Genomic DNA, 18,895 nt, shown 5'->3' on the forward strand with positions numbered 1-18,895 from the left:
CTGATTCAGTCAAGGCATCCTCGGAAATTTTGATGATGCCTTCATATTGGTTCGTCCAGTAGAACGGAAATCGGGGACTCCCGTCATCAAAGTAAAAAATATCTTTACAGGGTTCTGATTCACGGAGTTTGAAAAATTTTCCTTTGAAGTGTTTATAGTGACTTTTGAATAAAGTGAATAGCCCTAAACCCCTAGCAGTAGCAAGCGAAACGTATTCACCTCTAACGTTTCGCCCACATGTCTCAAAAAAGTAGAAAAACTTATTACTGGTGGGTTCAATTTTTAGAGTTAGGCATAAAATTTCAAAGGCTTTTAGATACGCCCAAGCATTGCCATGAAGTTGGGTAGGAGCTACATTCAGAAGGGTTAAAACGGAACAGGTGAAATCAGAGAAAGGCAGAGTATACTTCAAATCGGAAAATAAGTTTTCAAAGAGATAGGTGAAGTTTCGCCCCTGATTATCTGGTCCCCCAAAACAACACGGCTCATCAGGGGCGCAGGGAATTATGTCCAAATGTGCATCTAGGCCATCTTTCCTAAAGTTGTATTTAGTGACTAAATCTATAATAGCTTTTGGAGTAGAGTATTTAGAGAATTGTTTTTTGATTTTACTAGCCACCCATAGGGAATCGGCAATAGGTGGAACACTAGGAGTAGAAGCCTCTTTACGGGTGCGTTTAGAAACCATTTTCAAAGTGTCCTGAAAGTGAAAGGTTTAGAAGTAAGATGAAGAAGGAATAGAGTATAAGTTTTTAGTTTACAATGCAAGGTTTATGAAGTGTTTCTGGGTAGAGAAAGAGTTATGGGTATCAAAAATAGAAACTTTTATGCGCAAGTTCATGTGAAAGTATGAAATAAAGAAGAAAAGGGAAGAAGATTGTTACCTGAGAGAAAGTTTGGAACTTCAAGGACTCTGCTGGGTTGGTTGATGACGAACGCAGGAAATAGGAAAGCGGGTTTGGCAGAGAAGAAGCAGTATGTGGGTTTGTGTTTTACTTGAAAAGAATGTTGGTAGTAAGGAATTGCAGGTAAGTGTTGAGAGGGGTAAAATAGGGGGCTTTATATAGAGAAGGAAGGAGGATGAAAGGGTGAGATGAAAAGGTACATTAATTACCAGATGAGTGAACACGTGCTTACATTTGGGTATTCAAGAGTCAAGTTTGATGTTCATATTAAAAGAGGACACGTCGATCAAGGATTTGAATTTGAACGGACGTGATTCATTGAAAAGGCCAAGTGGAAAGGACATTTTAGTCCGGCAATCATGACGTTCCAGGAGTCGCTGGAACGGTACAACTTTTTGTGTTTGAATTCATTTTATGTGCTTTTAATCGCATTTATTTTTTATGATGGTAATCATGTTGGTGGGATTTAAAGACGCGGTAATGCTGCGGCTCAAGTTCCAAAATATTTGTGGATATCTGTTGATGTAATTGTAGCAGGAAAAGCAATGATGATTCTTTCCACAGTCAGGGCGTAGCAGGTAATAGGCTCAGAGATTTGACAGGTTAGGTTGAACACGCAAGAAAAGAAGAAGGGGAAAGAGCTGGTTTGACGTGGTTATTATTATTATTTACTTTTACTCAAATGAACACATGTTATGATTTACACGCCCATTCTAATTGCATCATGAGGGCTTTAATGGTTGAGGGCTTATTAAAGACACTTTCGCCTTATACTAAGCCTCAATGTCTTGAGGGCTTGTGGTATGGTATGGGCTGATCAATATGTATATTACTTAGGCTGACCGAATCATGTATTAGATGGGCCGGGTAACCCATGATCCAACCGGATCAAAACCCAACTATAAATAAAGAAGGACCGCCCAAGCGGCGGGGATCCTATCATTTTCACGCATTTTACTCACTTTGTTTAGTCTCGCTTGCTCTCGATATTGGTTAGCCTTAGTCTGCGGTTCCATACCGGAACAGTGATTATGTATTTATTCACTCTTGAAAAAAGATAATGACGCAGCTTGGTCTTGACTTAAATTTAGACTTACTGTTTATACTTTTTTGGAGACCTCTAGGAAGCACAAGTTTTTTCTTGTGTAACCTTACGCAAAGGTGGGTTCTCCTCTTATCTGGTAATAATATTTATTTTTAATATTTGATCGTGGTTCATAGAGGCGTGATCAAATATGTAGTCTCCCCTCTACCTCTCTTCTTTAAATCTTATTATGGAGCACATTTGTTGATGATTGCTAAGTTACATAATCATTTGAGAAATTTTTTATAGGGGAAAATGAGGAGAAAATTAAACTAAAGTATCACTTTTTTAGTTGAAGGGTGGGTTAGCCATTAGAAATTTGGAGAAGTTTGATAATGCTTTACTGTGGAAATAGCGGTGGCAGTTATTGCCTAAGAAAGACACTTTGTGGGGTAAGTTGATAGGTGCGAGGTATGGTGTTATAGTGGTTTTAGTGATAAGGAAGTTTTTTTGTCATTGTGGTGGAGGGATTATGGGAGGGCGTCTATTACTTCTTAAATTTGGACTTATTGGTTATACTTTTTCGGAGACCTGCTAGGAAGCACAAGTTTTTTCTTGTGTAACTTTACACAAACTTACCTGGTAATATTATTTATTTTTAATCCAAAAAAATAAAATAAATATAGTTTTTTAACATGTTTCTTAAAAAATATTTATTGTTCATCATCTTCAACATTTTGTCATCACCCAACCTCCAGGAAAAAAAACCATCAATTCTCATAAAAATCCTAAATATTACTTATGTTACTTCTTTCTATTTATAAGTTACTTTTACCTTTTTTTTTGTCCTTTGGTCACCAGTCTTTACGGGGGAAAAGGGTCTAACGTGACTAACTGGCTCGGGATACAGTAGTGATGTCTCTGACCACAAATGTTTTTTTTTTTTTTACCTCAGAGGGAATCAAACCCGGGCCAAAAGCCTAGGTGAAATCCCTTAAGAAAATGCACATTCACCACTTGTATTTAAATTAATTTTTAAAATTCTAAAAAAGCAATATTAAGATAAATTTATAAAATAACTTATATTTATTAAAAAATCATAAAATATGATCAATAAATAAGAACAGAGAAATAACATTAAAGAAAATTACACTCACCGTTCGGTAAGGTCACAACAACATAACTAATTCACGTTGACCGGAGAGTAATGATATACTCACCCCCTCACTTTCTCTTCCATTTCTTATCCACTCATTTTTTTTTCTATTTCTCTTTACATTTTCTATCACACCACATGTCATATCACTTACACATCTAAAAGAGGTGAAGGTGAAAATAGATGGGGTACCAAACATTATTGGCTAAAAAGCACTTTTGGCCCCTGATGTTTTAAGTTTGTGCAAATTCTGCCCCTACTCTATTTTTGTCGACGTTTCTACCCCTCATGTTTTCAAACAGTGCAGCGTCTACCCCTCATGTTTTCAAATAGTGCACCGTCTACCCCTCCGTGAGGGGTAGACGGTGCACTGTTTGAAAACATGAGGGGTAGAAACATCTACAAAAATAGATAGGGGCAGAATTTGCACAAACTTAAAACATCAGGGGCCAAAAATGCTTTTTAGCCAACATTATTCTTCACTGAATCAAAGATTAACATGTGCCCATATTATTAAACTCGGAGCCATTGTAAGAGTTTATGTACAGTTATAATTACAAAAATTATACAATCTTCATGATTATTCCATCTCCTCCTCCCCCACCCCGATTAAAAAAATTAGAATATATAAAAAAAGATATAAGCTACAAAAATTTCCATTTTTTTTTTGTTGTAGTTCCATGTGTTCTTATGGTTTATTCTCTATATATTTTTTGTGAAATTTACTCAAGCTTCTTGGCCTGGGGAAGATAGATCTAGAGGAAAACACGTGTCATCGCCACCTGTGTTCCATAGAAAATGAGCATAGTTTGCAGCGTAGTATGTGTTGTTTGGTTCAGCAGAAATGGCCTCCAAATATGTCTCCTCTGCACCCCACAAATCGTTCTTCACTTTCCAAAGAAACGTTGCGTATTTACTATACGCCTCTGCATCTGGTGGCTCCACCTCTATTGCTCTCTTGAAGTACTCCTCTGCCCTGGAACAACAACCCAATTTGTCAACACCAATTACCACACCAACCACATTTCACATGATGCAAACTGCGACTCTCTACAACTTGTAAAAAGATCTACCTCTTTTTTTCATTTATAACTAGTATAAATTAATTAATGTCATTTTCATTTTAATTTGACACTAGAAAGTTGAAGTCAACACGATTACGTGTAGATCTTTCTTATAAACGCACGCGGATGTCACGTGCGGAGAACGATGTATCTTGCTCATCATGAACCAGTGGTGCAGGCAAACTACACCACAGACTCCACTATCAAGGTTCAATTCGACAAAAAGGGTATTGTTTTTTTCCTCATTTTGGTTAGATCTTCCAAGGCGATAACCATCTTCGCCAGCTGAATTGGCATATTCTTTCCCTGTATAGGAGATCCCACCAAATATCTTCCGGCCAAATTGAAAGTGTTGGTATTTGAAACTGTTGGACGTAAACAAATTCGTGTCTCAACTTTGAAAAAACCCTTGTGATTGCTATTCCATTCCAGATTGTGTAAAATATCGGTCAAATTAGTAACTGTTGTTCAGTATAATTAGTTTCTGACCGATGTTTTACACAATCAGGACAAGTGAAAGTTATTTCCATCTTCAAAAGACGAACTCCCCGTCCAACACTGTCAATGACGAATTTGATAATTCGAAGATAGGAAACAATTTTTTGGTAATATACTAAATTAGTTGCATTGAGTAAGAAATGATCTGAAAATCATAAACTAATGACATATGACGAAAGGGGTTAGAACTCACAAGTTGTTAATTGAAGTTCAAGAAATCAGAAAGCTACCAAAATTGGGAATTAAAATGAGATTAACAGAGAATCTTAAGAAAGTGGAAGACGTCAACATATTCATTCAAACGCACCTGTCATTATCGTGAGCAACAACGTAGAGAAACTGAGCATAGTTGGCAAGCAGAAGAGCATTGTTGGGTTCCTGAGACAACCCCGTTTGGTAAACGAGCTCTGTTCTCAAATACTCAGCATAATCATCGGATTCGATCTTTGCAGAAAACGGTGAAACGAACCGTTTCATGGTGTCGTGATCCAGATCCACCACCTCCATGCTCGATGAAGCTTCCTCCACCATGGAGTTCCATAGCTGAACCTCTTCTTCCTCTGACACCGACTCTGTTTCCCCTGTTTTGTAAGCCTGTGAGGTCCCAGCACCGCCACCTCCGGGGATAACCGCTCCGTGCCGGGAGTCTGACCGGTCAAACCTCCCGTCCCCGTCGGTGCCATGAGCCGCCGGCCTGACCTTCCCGCCGCCGCCATTGCCGCCGCCGACGGAGGTTGTTTTATTCCCGTTTGTAACAGAGAATGTTTTGATGGCAGAGGAGTCGAATTTGCGATACTGGGTTTGATTCTCGTGGCTCAGAACCTCTGCTACCTCAGCCTGCGGTGCGACGGCGGCGAGGGCGGCGCTGTTTCCCATTGAGTGAACTGTGAAATTGGCGAGGAGAATCATCACATACACCATGAGAGTTGGGGTCTGAGAGAACACTTGCTGGAAGAGCCAAACGAAAGACGCGTGCATTTCGTTCTGCACTCTCTGCAGAATCCCTTGAAGGTCTACGAAAAACAGAACCTCCCTCATCTGCAAGGTGAAGCTGTGAAGCTCTCTGATGATGAACACCATGGAAGAGAAAGCCTTCTTCACAGAGCAGCATGCTGATTCCCCTGCCTCTCTGAACCCATCTTTCAGCTGGAGCTTCTTCTTGATGATTCTGAGAGAAAACGGAAGCTCCACACTCTTCGCTTTCCACTCGATGATTTTCGGTATTATCTCCTCTCCGGCGGTCCACGGCGGCTCAAACTCCGTCGCGAAGTTCACCGATGAAGAGGAAGGTAGCTCCTCGCCGGAGGAGTTCGAAGAGAAGGTTTCTGTACTCGAACTCGAACTCGCTGCATCGGTGTCATCGGAGAGCTGGAACCTGAGAGCTAAATTCTCGATCTTCTTGGCAAATTCCTCATCGGAGAAGGAGAAGGATGACTCAAAGCTTGCGCTGCAGGTTCTGGTTATGGTTCCCCCTCTGCGAGTGGGAACTGGGTAGTGGTCAAACGATCTAGACCGGTGAAGAAGCTGCTGCGTCGATCGGAGGAGACTCGAGCGGTGCTGGACAAATCTGCAAACTAGAGAATCCACCGCTCCACCACCTCCTCCATTGTTGCGGGTTCGTGATTTGGAAGAGGGAGATGAAATTGCAGAAGCTAGAGCTTGTGATGAAGATGGAGAATGAGGTAGAACTGGTTGTGACAATTGCAAAACCTTCAATCCCATGATGATGTTTTTGATGATGTTGTTCAAAAATTGAACAAGAAGGGAATATGAACAAGAAGAAGAAGAAGAAGAAGAATGAAGAACAGAGATCCCAAAAAGTTGGAGATTTCAATAGAGTTGAGAGAGGGAAAAGTGTGAAGTGGGAAAGAGAGGAACCACCCCTTTTGAAACCTTTGTTCCTTTTAGCCCACTCCAACCTGCAAAATCAACCAAGCAGATTCATTGAAAAAAGGCACACATGAGAAAGAAAATTGAAAGAAACATGAACCTAAAAATTCACTTTATCGAAAAACAAGTCAATTGTAAGTGATTAGAATTAAACAAACCGATGAAAAATGATTACAATTGCCACAAAAATCGGATCGGAGAATGAAACTTTCGAGGAAAATGAGATCCAAGAGAATGGAAGTGGAAGTTAGATTTACTATTAATTAACTTACTTGTGTAACGGAGAAGGAGGCGGTTTTTGTCGTATTAATCGCAGGCGGTGAGTGCTTTCCGACGAGGGTGGTGGCGGCGAAGTGCAATGGGGTGTTTGCAACTTCGGTTTATATGACTTCAAAGGTTGCAAAGGGTAGAGGGTGAGATGTATATATAGGCGAAGGCGAATTGAGAGGGGGAAAATATCAGTAGGTCCGAACCGGTTGCGACGGTATGGGGGGTCCCACCGTATTCAATACGGACCGTCATGGTGTGTTACAGCTGCTTCAGGTTGCCGGTTGTTGTGTGGGCCCGCGTTGGTCCTTGTTCATGCTCCCCACTACTACAGTGTTTTTGTTTTTATTCGTTTGTTAATTTAATGGTGAGGTAGCGGAAGATTTATTAATTAGATTTAATTAATAAAGTCTTGAGCACATGGTCTTTTGGTTTTAGTTACAATTATTACAATTATTTTCATGTTAAAAGTTGCGATTATGACTTGGATACTTTAACCATTTAACCATTTGGGAGGCGTTTGTTTCAAGATTTGAAAAGAGATTCCCGAAAATATGAAGGTTGGAAATGAGCATTCCTGCGTTTGTTACAAGATTAGAAACTATGATTCCTGGGTATCAATCATTTCCGGAAATAAAATAACTTCCACAATTTTCATGATTTCCTTCATATTAATTCTCATGAAAAAGGTTGGGAATCTTACATTCCCATGAGAAAGATAATGTAACTTCCCACTTCTCCCACAATTTATCATTTTTTCCACTATTTTTAAGTTTTTTTAATTTTTAAATTAAGAAAATTTTAAAATGTTCCCGGGAATACTAAATACTTACCAAACACATTTATAAAATTTATCCAGGAATAACATACCCGTTAATCATATTCCTGGGAATAACATTCCCGAGAATGTGAACTCAAACCTTGTAACAAACGCTCCCTTAGTAGTACCCTTTCTCGACCAATTGAAAGGTTTCAAATCATATGATAATCCACTTTTTCAATTCAAACCTATAAATCATAATTATTAATTAATGTTTAAAATTATATTAATTAACAAAACTAATACATAAAAGGAAAAAAAAAAACTTATATTATGCACCTTATAACCATTACATTAAGTTTTCCACTCAATCAATGAAAAATATATTTTATTTCTAAAAATAAATATCATTCATTGAAAAAATTATTAAAATAATAAATTATACATGTATCGTAAAAATATCTATTAGTTGAGCATGTTTTTCAACAACATTTACATTTATACACTAGTGATTTGTGATGTTGATGAGTGTCTATCAATCTTTTTAATTTTTTAGTTGATGATTATAATTTAATTTGATATCTTGTTTTTTAAAAAATATTATCACTATCCTAGAGACAACTTTCAAATTAAAAAAAAAAATCTAGCTAATTAATAAGTTTTTAATTTATGAGGCACCCATAGACACATGTTTAAATTGGTGTCTTTGGATTTTTTCTTTGAATCTTGTCTTTGGATGTTAAATTCAAGAAATAATGCAATAAAGTTTTTATATTATATTATAGTAAGTTTATGGATTTTTTTTAACCTAAAAACATCTGATATGACATTTCATTTCATTTCATGTGAATTACGATTCATTGTTAAATTCATAACATATGCATTATTTTGTTTGGAGAAGAGAAAAATGAATGAAAGAAAACACAGAATTTAGAAAATGAATTTGGTCTATATCTAGTCGAAATTCATTCCTCGGTCTCTAAGTTTAATTTTAGTGGGTTTGAAGATTTTGTACATTCTTAAACAGTTAGATTTTATTAAAAAAAACTGTTAGATTTTAAAATTATATAAGTACCTTAATCGTATCGATAATCGGTTAGACTTTTATATCCCTAGAGAAGAATCTAGTAAGGACACTTTTCATCCCACGCGGATTCTTTCACGGGAGCCAGAGGATGCGATCTGGCCGTTAACCTCTTCCCACGTGTTGAAGGATGTATTTATTTATTACATTTATGTGAAAATAATTGCCAAAAAGGGTGTGAAAATACCGTGATTCACCACCGACCCTTCCTTCCAGTGTCTTAAGGTTCAAGTGACACGTCCCCTTACCCTAAAAAATCATTGCCATTTTCTTCCTTTGTCCTCTCCTTCATTATAGGAGTTTGTTCCCAAATGAATACATACACCTCCCTTTAAGATATTTATTCACATTTGATATTTAAGGGAAGCATTATTATAGTACTGATTTCTTCGGGTAAATGGTCACAATGGTCCCTGGAAGTTCCCACCGACTTCAGAATCGTCCCTGGATGAATTTAATTAGGCTCGCGGTCCCCAGAAGTTACAAAAAATAGTCATAGTAGTCCCTGACGTTAAAATCATATAACGTCCGTTAACCTTTTACTGACATGGAATTTTTTTTTCCCACAATCAATGCCTACGTGGAAATAGAAAATGTTCCCCCCTAAAATGAAAGATCCAAAAGAAGTCAAATTGGTCCCTAGGTATGTGTTGGATTCTGATTGGGTTAGAAGGAGGTCACATTGGTCCTTGTTACAATCTCCCTCCATTTTAGAAACTCCTACTATTCTCCATGAAAGCAGAACGTTGGTGAAGGTTGAGAGAGAGAGAAGAGGAAGAAGAACGACACTAGTTGGAAGCTTGGAAGCTCTCTTGCTCGCTGGTGTTGTGAAAAATCGCTCTGTCGCTCGCTGAGGAAGAAGAACGAAGGAGGGCGAACCCTTCGTTTGCAGCGTCAAGGTATGTCTCCCAAACCCCAAGTCCTTGCAATCTGCAGTTGAAAGTTCTTACCTTTATGCATGTTAACCCTAAATTTTGACACATCTGTACCTTGTCTGCGATTTTGAAGTTCAAGTTATGATTTTTATGGAAAAGACATGAATTTTTGTGGAAAAGATATGATTTTTATGGTTTATGTGGTTCTCTGAAGTTGGTATGTTGGTATATTAGAGTTGGGTTTGGGGTTTTATAAGGAATGAGATTGATTGTGGGTGTAAGATTGTGAAATTTTGAAACCCTTAAGATTGTGAAATTCTGAGATTTTATTTTGCTATTGTGGTGTAGATGGATTCAAGGATCACTGTGATATTGATGCATGGTGGTGAGATAAGTTTGCATGTGGATGGCACTGCCTCATACTTTGGGGGAACTATGTGTGTGTGGGAGGATCTTGATTCTGACAGGCTGAACCTATTTGATCTGGAAGCTATGGCAAGGGAACATGGATATGTTATGACTATGAAGATGTGGTGGCGTAATCCTCAAGTTCCAGATGTGCTTAAGTTAAATGAACTTTGCACTGATTCTGACCTAATGGATGCATGCTTAGCATCTAAGTCCAACAACCAAGAGATCGAGATTTACTATGAGCATTTGGAACCAGTCCCTTTTGAGGTTATTCCACCCCCTAATTTTAATGAGGATGAGAATGTTGTGATTGTGATTACACCCCCTGTGGTCCATGTGGTGGATGAGGAGGAAGTTATTACACCCCCTGTGATGGAGGAGGTTGAAGTAACCCAGAATGCCCCCAACGGAACTCCTCAGACACAAGCACCCCAGGTAAAATGGTAGCATTCTCTTCTCTTTAATATGACTTATTTCATTAGAATAGGAGGAGGGATGGAAATGAGGAACCAGTTGCTGGATCAAGAAACAGGAGTAGGGCTGGAAGTGAGCCACCTGTTCCTGCCACAAGAATCAGGAGGTCATATCCTCCAATTACTTGTACTAGGTGTGGCCTAACTGGTCACAACACCAGAAGCTGCCATAACATTGGTGCACCAATAAGGCCAACAAATTGGGTTCCACCCCCACCTGAAGTAATTGAGGATGAGGTTGATGTATCCCAGAATGCCCCCAATGGGACTCCTCAGCAACCCCAGGTAAAATGGTAACATTATGTTCTCTTTAATATGACTTAATTCATTATATTAATTAATGTTAATTTTTTGAACTGTGATAGGAAACTCCTGCTGCTACAAGACCTAGAAGGAATGCCAACAGACCTAGAAGAAATGCTACTCCTGCTGATACAGCTCCTGTGCCTACAAGTAGTGGAACTGCCCCTCTTTCAAACACTATGCCTGCTGGAATTACAAGTAGGCCTGCTGCTACAAGACCTAGAAGGAATGCCAACAGACCTAGAAGAAATGCTACTCCTGCTAATACAGCTCCTGTGCCTACAAGTAGTGGAAATGCCCCTCTTTCAAACACTATGCCTGCTGCTGCACCTATTGGGTTTGTGATTTGGCCCAATAGACCAACTGGAATTGCAAGTAGGCCTGCTGGAATTGTTTATAGGCCCACTCCTGCTCCTGCTGCCTATAGGCCCCCTTCAATTAGGCCACCTAGGCAATCAGTGGAAGCATCTTCCTCAACTCGTCCACAATTCCAAGCTTCAACTTCAGTACCACCAAGGGCAGAAACAGCAAGAAGCTCACCACCACCAGGGCAAGTGACATATGCTTATCCTGGACGAAATATGTGTTTCATGCCAACACCTTCTATGTTCCAAAACACCTCAGAGGACAATTGATGACAATGAAGTTCCAGAAGAGTCTTTTTGTGATGCAGCAGCTAGCCTATGTCTCTTTTTTGTTTTAAAACTGGTTGTGTTATGTACTGACTGATGACATTATATTTAGTAGCCTTAGTAACTTGGCATTGACATTATGGTTGTCTATTTAAGTTCTGGTTGTTGTTATGCTATTTAGCATTGAACTTTGTAATGGTTGACAGTATTGTGTTATGTGTTTGTTCAGACTTTGTAAGGGTTGATCTTTTATTATGAATGGTTATCTATTTCACATTATGGTTGTCTATTTAAGTTCTGGTTGTTGTTATGGAATATGTGTTTGTTCAGACTTTGTAATGATCTTATATTATGAATGGAGTAGAAGATTTGGTGGAAATGACCAAAAGCAAGCATGACAAAATGCATACCAAAAGCATCAATAATGCATTTCATTGATAATTTGACAATATCATTACATTCATCACTCAAAAGACTACATTGTTACATGATCCCCCACATTACATGAACTTCCCAATCATCATTACAAACACAAACAAAGTCATCAATATGACACAAATTCTCATCAATTGAACTTGTTGAGCTGCAAGGTCATTGTTCTTGCACATGGCTGCATTCATGTACCTAATTTGTTCAATCACCATCTCATTTTTCTTCAAAATAGCTTCCTTCATAAGCACCACCTCCTGCATCAACACTGCATTCTTCAGAGAAATCTCATTCAACACCCTCACAACTTCTTCATTCTGCATACAGTTTGGGGCATTCGATTCAACTTCATTTCCATCTTCAACCCATCGAAAGAAGTTGCAATTAGATAAATGACCCTGTACAACAAAACCCATACAACCCAGAAATTATGAATTCATGCCAACATATGCAAAAATGAAGAACCCAGAAAATCATTTACTTGCCTTTGGTAGATAGCAACTATAGAAGGGTTTTCCTGGGTTGGCATCAGTTTTGGAAACCCTAACCACTGCTTCTTCACCACACTTGCAATGGGGCACTCCATCGTTCATCCCTGAGCTAGAACTTCCCATGGGTTTTTTCGATGGCCTCTGTGGAAGTCGCGACCTAGAACTACCACTCATCTCCCTTCTCCCTTTCAGATTGAAGGTTGATGAATTTGGGATTTTCCCCCAAATGTTAGGGTTCATCTTCATATAGATGATTTCAGGGACTAATTTGAAGTGTTTAACATAAACCCCCAACGGCTATTTCCACGTAGGCATTGATTGTGGGAAAAAAAAAATTCCATGTCAGTAAAAGGTTAACGGACGTTATATGATTTTAACGTCAGGGACTACTATGACTATTTTTTGTAACTTCTGGGGACCGCGAGCCTAATTAAATTCATCCAGGGACGATTCTGAAGTCGGTGGAAACTTCCAGGGACCATTGTGACCATTTACCCGATTTCTCCCAATTTGGCAAAGTTAGTTGACAGAATGACGGTTGCATGTGTTTCTTGGGAACCTAATATGCATCACTTTTAGGTGGTGTATTACACCACCTATTTTGGTTGGGTATAATAGGTTGACACATTATTTTTTTTAAGAAAAAAATATCATTAAAAATTTATCATATATTAAATTTCTTTAAAAAAACCTATGTTAACCTGTTATAGCAGGTTAAAAAAAGTGGTCTAAAATTAGACCATTTTAAAAGTGGTCCATATTAGGGTTCATCGTGTTTCTTACCCATGCTAAAGAGTAGAGTTGGGACCTTTATCATATGTGAGAAAAATGGTTTACTGCGGGAGATAAAACTTACTGTCTCAGTCTATGAGTATTTGTAGTCTTTATTTCAGAAAAAAAAATGCACCTCATCTTTTTTTTTTGGTCAAAGGTGAACATTTCATTGATAACATGGGCCAGGCTCATAACCCAAAAGGGTAGTACAACTGCTTGGGCAAGCCCACAGAGAATTACAAGTCAGTTTCTTACACTTGAGCTCATGACTCCTATCTACACCTAACCCAAAGTTAGAACTAGGAGATTAATGACAACTACTTGCAAAAACAAACAGGCCCAATAGCACTGAGCCCATGAAGACTAGGCCAGACAAACCCTAGCCTTCAGGGTCTCCAAACCCTAACCAGGGTAGCGGAACAGTAGCAGTGGTGGCGGGGATCAGCGGCGGCTCCATAGCTCAAATCCAAAGTAAATCTGCTGCAAACAGAAGAGAAAATTTGATATTCACATCTTTAAACGTCACTTCTTATACCTTGCCGGCTCTGCCGTCAGCAATCTCTGCTACAAGGCTATCATAAACTCAGGTGTTCAACACCTTTAAGTCAGGGGCAAGCCCCGCAGCAAACAAACCAGATCTGGAGGAAAGAAAGGATGAGACCAAGAAACTGTTATGAGCGATGGAAGCCGCAGTTGGTGGATGGTGGTGGAGGTCACGGTCGTGGCACCAGAGGCAGCAACAAGGAGAAGCAAAACAGGGGTGAAAAACAGGCGAAGGTGGTCTTCAGAACAAAGCCAACAACATATGAAGATGACAGCGGCGGAGGAAGCGGTGGTAGAGACACAGAGACGACGGTAGAGGCACAAGGCTGCAGAAAGGTGCGACGGCGGCGGCCGGTGGGTGGAGGTAGGCGGGGAGGACGGTAACATAAAAGGGAAAATAAGCAAAAGGAGAAAACAACCCACTTATTGGGTAGCAAATCCACCTACTGTGGAAGGGAACCCACCTATTGTGGGAGAAAACTACCTACAAAGAGCAGTAGAAACCTCCATGGAGGAGGAGGAGCCCCCCAAGGGGGGAGGAGCACCCAAAAGGGGGTGGCGGCTAGCTTCTCTTCAAACCCTAGCAGAGGAAATTAATTGAATTTAGAAAAGGCCCGCTCCTCATCTCCCTTGACACATAATTTTATATTTTCTCAATTTTTAAAATGTCCGGCCCAACAATAACATCACCTCACGTATATTTTATTTTATATTTATCTTTCTCTTTACTTTTTTTTTATCATATAATATATCATATAAATTATTTATCTAAATTCTCTTTCTTTCCCCCTTTTTTTTTCATTTGGTATTCGATGTTGCACTTTCCTAAACCAGTCATGCGAAGGTTTCATAGGAAATTGACCCCTTGGAAGATGAAAAATTTGTCCTTTGGCGGCCGCATTTGCCTCTTGAACTCGGTACTCTCCTCTATTCCTCTCTTTTATTTATCTTTTTTTAAAATTCCTACAACTGTTGCTAACAGGATTATAAGTTTGCAGAGAACATTTTTATGAGGAGGGAATGAGGATGTAAGGAAAATACCATGGGTAAGTTGGGATATTGTGTGCAAGCCTAAGGAGGAGGGGGGATTGGGGGTAAGGGACATTGTGAAATTTAATAGAGCGCTATTAGGAAAATGGAGGTGGAGGTTGTTGCATGAGGGGAACAGTTTGTGGGGAAGGGTTTTGAGGGCAAAATATGGTGAGAAAGTGTGGGTTGGGGATGATGGGTGCTTTGATAATGGGTCAAGATGGTGGAGGGATGTTGGCCGGGTTAGTTCAGAGAGTAATGAGGGAGCTTAGTTTAAAAATAATATTAAGCGAGTAGTGGGTGACGGGAAAGAGGTGTGTTTCTGGTTGGAGCCTTGGGTGGGAAGGGAGAGTTTAAAACATAAATATAGAAGGTTGTTTGAGGTTTCAGAGGGGAAAGAGAGCACAGTGGCAGATATGGGAAGGTGGGGTATTGAGGGATGGGAGTGGAGGTTTATTTGGAGAAGGGATTTATTTGAGTGGGAAAAGGAACTTTTACAAGTTTTATTGCAGGAACTCTCCTTAATACAGATGAACAAAGATGCAAAAGATAGATGGGTTTGGCTACAAGAACCTCATGGCTGCTACACAGTGAGATCTGCCTATCACTACTAGAAAATATAGATTTAACATCAGAGTTTTTACATCGGGTACACAAACACCTGATGTGAAAGATAAAGCGGTGGCAAAATTGAAATTATAGTGAACTTTAATGAGAGATTTCACATCGGTTGATAATATATCTGATGTGGAAAGTAATTAGTAAACATTTTTTACAACGGTTGATATAACAACCGATGTGAAAGATAAATGCGGTGGCATTTTTGAAATTTTAATAAAGTACTTTTCACGTCCGGTATAATACAAGCGTTGGGAAAAGTCCCTCACACAACACTGAAAATATCCAAACACGCACAACTCAACCATTCACGGCCGGAAAAAACCTAAGTTTGCTAACACTCACCGCTGCTCGTTGCTAAGCCTCGCCCTCGCTCCTGCTCGTGAATCGCCGCCGCTCCTGCTCGTGACTCGCCGCCGCTCGTGCTTCTCTCAAAACCTAAGTTTGCTAACACTTGGAGGAAGAAGATGGAAGTCGCTTAATTTGGTGGGGTTTTGCGATTCATACAAGGTAAAGCATGATTCTAAGAAACTGGCAGTATACGTGAATTCCATTCAATTTGTCATTGTGAAACTCTGTTATTCATGATTGTACAAGAAAATTCAGATTGTACTAGTGTTTTACATATAGTGGCTTTTCAAAATTCATTGAAGATCAATTAGGTTGACTTACATATGGTAGTAGTTGAAAATACACCAGTGAATTGTGTTTGGAATTGGCTCTCTTGTCTCAATTTTCTTTAGCTGTATCTCATTTTTGGTCCTGCAATTTATAGTTTGGGGAGGGAGCATTGTAGTTAGGCCTAGTATTGAGTAGGCTTTAATCTTTAATTTGGGCTCATTGGTTTAGTACTTGCAGGGTCTGTAGTTTCTTGATGGAATCTTGGCTAATTTAGCTTGATAGTTCCTTTGGTTTTGCTGTCGTTACAGTTAGTTCTTTGCTGCATAAACAGCAGCTCTTGTTTTTCTGTTTTTCTCCAGCTGGTTTTTCCCTTTCTTTGTATAGGGTTGGGGTACCCCTAGTACCCCTTTATATTTATATCACTTTAGCTTATTAAAAAAAAAACACCAGTGAATTGTGTTTTTTACAGTCTTCTCTTCATGTTCTTTAATGGTCTTGTGAATAAAGCTTGGGTGTATAAAAAAGTGATTAGAAACTACAACTTTCTGTCTTGTAGGTGGAGCAATTGCATAAAATTTTCAAACTTTGTGGCTCACCTTCTGAGGACTATTGGAGAAAATCAAAGTTGCCTCAGCATCTGCTTTGAAGAGTGAGGTGTGAAAATCTTGAGTGTCTTTTGTATTGTTCACACTTATGAAATGCAACTCTATGAGTACATATAGAGAGTGGATGTTGGTATTGGGAAAATCATAAACTTTTATGAACGAAGGTTGTGGGTTTCCTTGCAGCCTTAAGTTTTTTAATGTCATCTTTTTGCATATTTACTCATGTTTTAAAAATAATGCTTCTATATCATCTCTTTCTCATGTGTTCTCCTTTATGTATACATATTGTCTCCACGACTTGAATATGATTGAAAATGGATGCAGTATGTCTTGCTCAACTAAAATTTTGCACTGCTTTTTTAGTTGTAGATTATTGTTTTAAAACTTGAGTATGCATTGCTCACTACTCTTTCATTTTGGTTTACTATTTAGTTCTTCTCAACGAAGCCTCTACCTTGTGATCCTTCAAGCTTGCCAAAGTATCCTCCTAGCAAAGAATTCGATGCCAAAGTACGAGATGAAGAAGCTAGAAGGTGGGTGTTCACTTTTGGTGTGGAATTCTAGTTATATGTTAGTATTGCCAAAATGCACTAATACAAATTGCACTAATACAAATTGCAGTTCAAAGGGGATCCTTTATGTTTGTGTATCTCTGCAGTTATTGTAGTTGCATCTTTTTGTGTAAAATTTGGTTGACTTAGGGTATGATGGTGATTAGAAATCGGTTTCCAATTTTTACTGGAATTTGATTTTTTTTTTGTCTTGTTTGTGCAGTATTACTATGAGCCAGGCACTGGAAGGCAGTTTCGCTCTCTGATAGTTGTTCAGCGAACTCTTCCACCTACTCCAGCTCTGGCAAACTCTTCCAGCCACTGCAGAACTCTTCCATCTTGCTGTAAGTTTATTTTCTAAGGTTGTGTTTAGCTTATCATTTGAAAAATGTTGATGAGTTTGGTCCCAGTGTCAATAATGTTAACTTTGGATCTAGATTAGCACAATAAAGTAATTTAATATCTGTTAATTTTCAGAACGTAGCTATGGATCGTAGTTGGATGAGAGCTAATCGATTAAGTCATGAGTTTAATAATGGAGTGACTGAATTTCTAGAATTTGCTGATAAAAATCTTCCAAACAACAATGGACTTTTTCCATGTCCTTGTGTTTCTTGTGGGAACCGGGAACCAAAACTTACTAAGGATGAAATAAGGGACCATCTAGCTTGGACGGGGATTTGTCAAAATTATACACGATGGATATGGCATGGTGAAGTAGTAACTCCAAGTGTATCCCAAAGAGAGGAAGTTTGTGTAGATACGGATGATCGGCTGGAAGACATGATACATGATCTTGGAGAAGAATCATTTAAGAGAGCGCATGTGTATGATACTTTATGTAAAGACAAGGAAGAACCTTTGTACCCGGGATGCACAAACTTTACACGGTTGTCAGCTGTGTTAAGATTGTTTAATTTGAAGGCGAAAAATGGATGGAGTGATAAAAGTTTCACTGATTTGCTTGGATTGTTGAAAGAAATGCTTCCAAAAGGTAACACAATGCCGAATCGTCATTATGAAGCCAAGAAAGTATTGTGTCCGATGGGCATGGAGTATGAAAAAATACATGCATGCCCTAATGATTGCATCTTATACAGAAAAGAGTTTGAGAACTATGATCATTGTCCGAAGTGCAAGGCGTCACGCTACAAAAAGAAAGATGGTGATTCCAGTGATGATGTGAGCACAAAGGGTCCTCCTGCAAAAGTGTTATGGTACCTACCAATAATTTCAAGGTTCAAGAGATTGTTCTCTAATGCAAATGACGCAAAGAACCTTAGATGGCATGCAGAAGAGAGAATTGATGATGGAAAAATTCGCCATGTAGCTGATTCTTTGCAATGGAAGAAAATTGATTTGAATTTTGCCAAAGAGTCGAGAAACCTTAGACTTGGACTTGCTACCGATGGAATGAATCCGTATGGTAATCTAAGTTGTAACCATAGTTCATGGCATGTTCTCTTGATAATTTACAACCTATCTCCTTCGTTGTGCATGAAGCGTAAATATATGATGTTTTCTATGATGATTCCGGGCCCAAAACAACCAGGAAACGACATAGATGTTTATCTAAGTCCCCTGATTGATGATTTAAGATTGTTGTGGGAGCAAGGAGTTGATGTTCTTGATGCGTATTCCGGTGAACATTTCAATATGCGTGCCATGTTGTTTTGCACCATCAACGACTTTCCGGCATATGGTAATTTGTCTGGTTACAGCGTTAAAGGGCATAAAGCGTGTCCTATTTGTGAGAAAGATACAAGTTACCATCAACTGAATCATGGAAGGAAGACTGTTTATCTTGGGCATCGGAAATTCTTAGACCGTTATCATCCATATCGTAAAAAGAAGAAAGCTTTCAACGGAGAAGCAGAGCATGGTGTTGCTCC

At 39.0% G+C, this 18,895-nt stretch overlaps 3 protein-coding genes and 1 pseudogene across 3 annotated transcripts; 2 read left to right on the forward strand and 2 right to left on the reverse strand.

The window, feature by feature from the left end:
• Positions 1–3,568: 3,568 nt before the first annotated feature.
• LOC130722952 (uncharacterized) lies at positions 3,569–6,960 on the reverse strand. The gene is made up of 3 exons (XM_057573850.1): positions 6,810–6,960; positions 4,955–6,566; positions 3,569–4,061 (listed from the first exon to the last, which is right to left on the reverse strand). Exons 2-3 carry the CDS (start codon positions 6,367–6,369, stop codon positions 3,812–3,814), a joined length of 1,665 nt encoding a protein of 554 aa, XP_057429833.1. The 5' UTR covers positions 6,370–6,566; positions 6,810–6,960; the 3' UTR covers positions 3,569–3,811.
• A 2,911-nt stretch (positions 6,961–9,871) lies between these two features.
• LOC130725159 (leucine-rich repeat extensin-like protein 5) lies at positions 9,872–11,345 on the forward strand. Its single transcript, XM_057576411.1, has 3 exons — positions 9,872–10,369; positions 10,417–10,692; positions 10,773–11,345. The coding sequence occupies exons 1-3, from the start codon at positions 9,872–9,874 to the stop codon at positions 11,343–11,345; spliced, it is 1,347 nt and encodes a 448-aa protein (XP_057432394.1).
• A 497-nt stretch (positions 11,346–11,842) lies between these two features.
• Positions 11,843–12,385, reverse strand: LOC130725160 (uncharacterized protein At4g04775-like). The gene is made up of 2 exons (XM_057576412.1): positions 12,257–12,385; positions 11,843–12,169 (listed from the first exon to the last, which is right to left on the reverse strand). Exons 1-2 carry the CDS (start codon positions 12,383–12,385, stop codon positions 11,843–11,845), a joined length of 456 nt encoding a protein of 151 aa, XP_057432395.1.
• A 4,976-nt stretch (positions 12,386–17,361) lies between these two features.
• Positions 17,362–17,980, forward strand: LOC130722387 (uncharacterized; annotated as a pseudogene).
• The last annotated feature ends 915 nt before the right edge of the window (positions 17,981–18,895 follow it).

The sequence above is a fragment of the Lotus japonicus genome, chromosome 6 (genome assembly GCF_012489685.1).
Source record: "Lotus japonicus ecotype B-129 chromosome 6, LjGifu_v1.2".
Lineage (NCBI taxonomy): Eukaryota > Viridiplantae > Streptophyta > Magnoliopsida > Fabales > Fabaceae > Lotus > Lotus japonicus.

Bases quoted from the DNA above. Each gene is read 5' to 3' on its own strand.
- LOC130725159 (XM_057576411.1), top strand. From the start codon at position 9,872: ATGGATTCAAGGATCACTGTGATATTGATGCATGGTGGTGAGATAAGT. The intron at 10,370-10,416 runs GTAAAATGGTAG...TTATTTCATTAG, and splicing joins CTCAGACACAAGCACCCCAG to AATAGGAGGAGGGATGGAAA. The intron at 10,693-10,772 runs GTAAAATGGTAA...GAACTGTGATAG, and splicing joins GGACTCCTCAGCAACCCCAG to GAAACTCCTGCTGCTACAAG.
- LOC130725160 (XM_057576412.1), bottom strand. From the start codon at position 12,385: ATGGGAAGTTCTAGCTCAGGGATGAACGATGGAGTGCCCCATTGCAAG. The intron at 12,170-12,256 runs GCAAGTAAATGA...TTTGTTGTACAG, and splicing joins ATAGTTGCTATCTACCAAAG to GGTCATTTATCTAATTGCAA.
- LOC130722952 (XM_057573850.1), bottom strand. From the start codon at position 6,369: ATGGGATTGAAGGTTTTGCAATTGTCACAACCAGTTCTACCTCATTCT. The intron at 4,062-4,954 runs GTGCGTTTGAAT...TTGTTGTTCCAG, and splicing joins GTTGCTCACGATAATGACAG to GGCAGAGGAGTACTTCAAGA.